Source organism: Pocillopora verrucosa, chromosome 1 (assembly GCF_036669915.1).
Source record: "Pocillopora verrucosa isolate sample1 chromosome 1, ASM3666991v2, whole genome shotgun sequence".
In the NCBI taxonomy this organism is placed as follows: domain Eukaryota; kingdom Metazoa; phylum Cnidaria; class Anthozoa; order Scleractinia; family Pocilloporidae; genus Pocillopora; species Pocillopora verrucosa.
Window position 1 is genome coordinate 6366938 of NC_089312.1, and position 5062 is coordinate 6371999.

At 41.3% G+C, this 5062-nt stretch overlaps 1 protein-coding gene across 1 annotated transcript; it reads left to right on the forward strand.

Moving 5' to 3' along the window:
* The first annotated feature begins 3212 nt into the window (after positions 1 to 3212).
* On the forward strand, positions 3213 to 4568 carry LOC131774750 (uncharacterized protein KIAA1958-like). The gene has a single exon (XM_059090823.2). It carries the CDS (start codon positions 3228 to 3230, stop codon positions 4566 to 4568), a length of 1341 nt encoding a protein of 446 aa, XP_058946806.2. The 5' UTR covers positions 3213 to 3227.
* The last annotated feature ends 494 nt before the right edge of the window (positions 4569 to 5062 follow it).

Below are 5062 nucleotides of genomic sequence, written 5' to 3' on the forward strand. Positions count from 1 at the left end.
AAGGAAACGAAGTTGCTAGATGCTGAATTCGATAGAAGTAAAATCCTTTTTACTATTTCCCTTTTGAGGTGAACGAATTTGGTAAACAGAAATATGAAATAACAAAATGCCAGTCACAAGAGATCACTCTCTCAAAGTATGTCGGCAGTTTCCTGCATTCCTTATATTTTTATGACAATCGATATGCCGAGTAGTTCGAGAATTGAAAAGTTGCCGTCGAGTTATTCTTCCGAGTCAGCTAGGTGGAAGGTATTGCATGAAAAAAAAAAAAAAAAAAAAAAAAAAGAAAAGAAAAAGAAAAAAACTGACAAACGTCCCTTTTGTTCATTTGGCCAATTTCACAGAATTTTGTCCATTTTACATACGCTACTAGTCTGTTTCAAGAGGGTAAATTTGTCAAAATCATATTGCGGGTATTGGTCTTTTTAACCTCTCGCGATCGCGCCCCTCTTCGTCTCTTCGTCTGAATGTTTCATGAGATGAAATTAACCCCTCTATAATTATTTCCTCAGACCATAGTGTAAAAGCGTTTGGAAACAGAGTTGAGTTGAAGTAAAGTTTGGTTGTGAAGTGTCTTCAGCCGTCTTGCAGCCGAGGTTTAGTCAAGTAACCATATAGTCAGCGCTTTTTTTCGGTTTATCGAATTGACGATCGCGTCAAATTTATCACTACCCTATATCATTCAAAGGCATCGTTTCATACTGCCTAGAAGCCCAGCGCGTTCGAGATTGCCTTCGTCTGTATATTTTTTTGAACAGACTTTTTACTTCAGTGCAGATCGGTTTTGCCAAACCAGCACCTTGAGTAAGATATTATTTCAAAGTTGTTGAATGAACCATAGCGTTGCGTGAACATTGTGAAAACGCTAAGGAAAGAAAAGCCCATGTTAATAAAATTGCCCTATGGATCTGTGATCTGCGTTGTCAGTTTTCGTTTACCCGTCAACATCGCTTGGTTATTTTGGATTCACAATTATTCGTAAGATTTTTGACGAGCACGGGCATATATAGTGAAAACGAATTTTGAGCGACTTGCCACAATATTTCAAATTTGTCTGATGGATGCTGACATCCTCTCTTAAGAACCCACTCCAGCGTGATCGTAGCAGGGCGGAATGGAAACGATATGTTTGGATGCGAAAAAATCAAACATGTGTGGTGCAAGTATCGGTTCCGGTGGCAAAGGGATGTCTCGGGCGTGCGAGATCTCGGCTGTTGGCAGCTGTTCTGAGGCTTCAGGATGGGAGTTTGAGAGTGTACCATATGATGTTCCACGTCAATGGACTTCATCTGCAGGGATCTTAACCAGTGCCAGCTTTGCACAGTCTGAGCTTGAAAGGTGAAGTGGCTTGCCTTTTACCCATAAGTTTGAGCTAAGAGTTTAGGTGAATAAAGTTGCTTTGCTGTGGGTGAGATAGTTTTTGATCGTCTGCCCTAAAGGGATCAACGATTGAGCAATTTCATCCGGCGGTGCGTTGCATGTGGAGGCAGTATGTAACTGCAACCTTTGATTGATTTGTTTATGACCCAGTTCCAAGGGGCCGGACAATTTACGCCCGAGGGCCGCGCCTTTTGGATTTTATAAAGTGCTGTAGACAGTTTGGGCATTTATTTCTGGTTTGATATCAGCTGCAAAGAGATCAATTTTCATACTCTTCCCCTGAACTGGCATCAAGATGGTGTGCTTGGATTTTGGTGCCTAAGAGTTTGGTGCCTTAGAGGGTATGGCTAAAGAGGGTACTCTCATTTGACATGCACCAGAAAAGTGTACGATTCTGGCACAGCGCTCCTTAGAGCATCACCTCTGTGAAGCTGGGCATATAGGGAAAGGGTGTGCAGACCTGCCCAATATTTACAGGTGTCAGCCTTGCGCTGGCGGATAGACTGATCTTGACCTCATTTTTGCTCTGACTTTGGGGTGTCTTTGTGTTAGTGTAGTTTACTTGCTCTTGGGGACTTAAGCTTGCTGCATTATTGCTTAACCTTCTCCAATTGCCAAACCGTCTTAGCTACCTGTAGCATTGTCTTAAATGAGACCATGCCCTTCGTTGTTTTATCTCTGCGGTCCATATTTTGTAGTTTTGACATCAGTCCTTCGTTGTTGATCCCTGATATTAACCGGTCTTGACATTTATTACAGTACTCTAGGCTCCTACTCCTTTTTTTTGTTTTGGTCCGATCCAGGCTGTGACATATTCTCTCCGTTAGAACGCTTTCACTAAGCTTTAAAAAAAATAAAGGCTCGGACGGGACTCGAACCCGTGCCTCCCAGATAATATATAGATTTAGGCAAGCCTAAAAGCGGAGCTCGCATTTTTTCTCCCGCACGTCTCTTCAACAAAACTAGAAGACTGATTATATTATGGATGCTATAGGGTTAAATTTAAAGTATATGGTTACTAACAGTATATATGCTATGGATGGTTATCACGCAATTTTGGGGGTCTCCATAAAAAAAGCTTGCAGCGAGAAGTTGAAAATTTTCAAGAACAGGAAAGAAAATTATGGAAACTGTTAAAAAGTTTTCCCAACAAAAAAACGTATGGTCACGTATGGTCACTTGCGATAAAGGCTCGGACGGGATTCGAACCCGTGCCTCCCATATATTAATTAACCGCGACCATATTATCTCCCAGTCCAAGATGATAATATTTATTACATCCATTTTGAAATCACTGGTGGTCCCTGTGATCTGATTGGCTCTAATTGGTGCGATTTATTCACAAATCGCACCATTTTTTGCTCTAAATCGCATCTTTTTTCCAGGCAATGCGGAAGTTACACTTAAAACAAAACAACCAATCAGATTTCAAGGTTTGTTTAAAGTAACCGATCAAATTGCAGGAAAATGAAAGACAAAGAGTATCATTTGGCAAATTTTGCAACTTTTGTTTCCATAACTCTTATTTTTCCCTCCCAAAAATGGATGAATTTAATTTTTTCCAGTTTTTGAATGATGACAATGAGATCCTTCAGGCTGAAGACCAACATTCCAGGGACTTTCCCACTTTTCGTGTACATTTTGATGAATATTTTGACGATTTTGTACCCTCTCAAGCTCAAAATCCGCGCGATCCCGAGTCCATCGAGTCAGCAACAAACGAAGAAAATCAAAAGTCACCACAAGAGTTAGATGTTTCAAGATTTCCTATCATTTCAAGCGATAAAATACAGGAGCTTAAGTCTGTCGCTTCGAATAAAAATACGTCCCGCTCCACAAAACAATGGATGAATGTTTTCAGAAGCTGGTGTCAATGCCGCCATCTTGAATATATCTCCATCGAAACAATGGCGCCTGAAGAACTTGACAAGGTCTTGAGTAAGTTTTATGCTGAGGTGAAAAAAAAGGACGGAGATGACTACGAGCCAGAATCCCTTAAAATCATGCAGAATGCCATTGAACGTTATCTAAAGGAGAAGAACTATCCATTGAGCATCGTGCGATCGAGAGAGTTTCACTCCTCACAAGAAATCCTCAATGCGAAAGCAATTTCCCTGCGTCAACAAGGAAAGGGAAAGAGACCCAACAAAGCTCAGCCAATCACACCTGAAGAAGAGTCAGCCCTGTGGGAAAAAGGTCAGTTGGGTGATTTTAATGGAAAGGTCTTGACCAATGTCAACTTCAAAAATTTGACAGAACAACTGGGATTTCGTGGTCGCCAAGAACACTACGATGCATACGTGGAAGACGTAATTATAAGACAGCGAGAAGATGGAACTGAAGTTGTTGAGTTCAGGGAAGGTCCCACTAAAACGCGGAGCGGTGGTCTTACCATCAGGCGAAGAACAACACCACAGGCAATGTTCAGCACCGATAGCGGAAAAAGCGATCCAGTGCGGCTATTCAAGCTTTGGTTGTCCAAGCGACCCGAAGGAATGAAGAACACGGGGCCACTCTATCTAAGCATCATAAATCGTCCTAAATCAGCAGATGTTTGGTACACCAAAGTTCGAATGGGACAAAACACCATCGGCAATTTAATGAAATCCATGGCCTCCTGTCTCAGGACGAATAAGAAGCTGACGAACCACAGCATGAGGAAAACATTGGTATCAAAACTGAAGAAGTCTGGTCAACCGCGCAATGTTATCTGTGAAATAACAGGCCATGCACGTGAATCTTCGTTAGACGACTACGATGAAATAGACGAGAATCACAGGAAAGAACTGTCTCACATTATCAGTGGATATAAAGAAGTGTCAAACGAAAATCAAGCAAACGAAGTCTCCGGCCAAAACACTGCAAATGAAGCCTCAAATCAAGAGATTGCAGTCCAACATAAACGAACACCTCTGGTTCCTATTTATCACGTCCAACAACAAGGCCAAATGCATCAGGCCATGGGCTCCAATCCTGGTTTTCAGCCGGCTGAATTTTCAGGATTTCCACCACGTTTTCCGTTGCAGTCTCAGTACCGCATGGAAGCCTTCAGTTGTGCTGCTCCCGTTCCATCGCAGAATTACACAGGCTGCACCTTCAATTTCAATTTCAATTTCAGCCAGAATTCTCCACCCCAACCACAGAAAAAACGAAGGGCTTACATCATTGAGTCAGACGACGAGGACTGAACTTTAACGCTTCACTGTTTTTCTGAGTTATTAAGGACTTCCCGAATTTCTTGAATGAAAGTTGTCTTTCTTTTGATACGCTTGACTGAGTTTTTGACACATGACGTCAAAGTCTTTCTATTTTGCATACTAAATGAGATGTAAACGCGTTTCCGGTTCCTCTTTTTATCTAAAAACCGGCTCAGTACTGCATCAATAAAATATTTGAATTGACCAAGTCCTGCATTTGGGTGATTTCAAAATGGATGTAATAAAGTGGTAATTGAACCTCGTGTCGTGCAATTTTGGTCTGAAATCATACTTGTGATTTCAAATCGAACTCGCGCTGCGCGCTCGTTCGATTTTGAAATCACGTGTATGATTTCAGCCCAAATTGCACTCCACTCAGTTCAATTACCATTATTAATTTCCATATTTTTTACAAAAAGTAATGTTTAGAAAGAGAAGTATAGCTTTATCATCACATGAAAGTTTTGCAATTCAACAGAAATCGA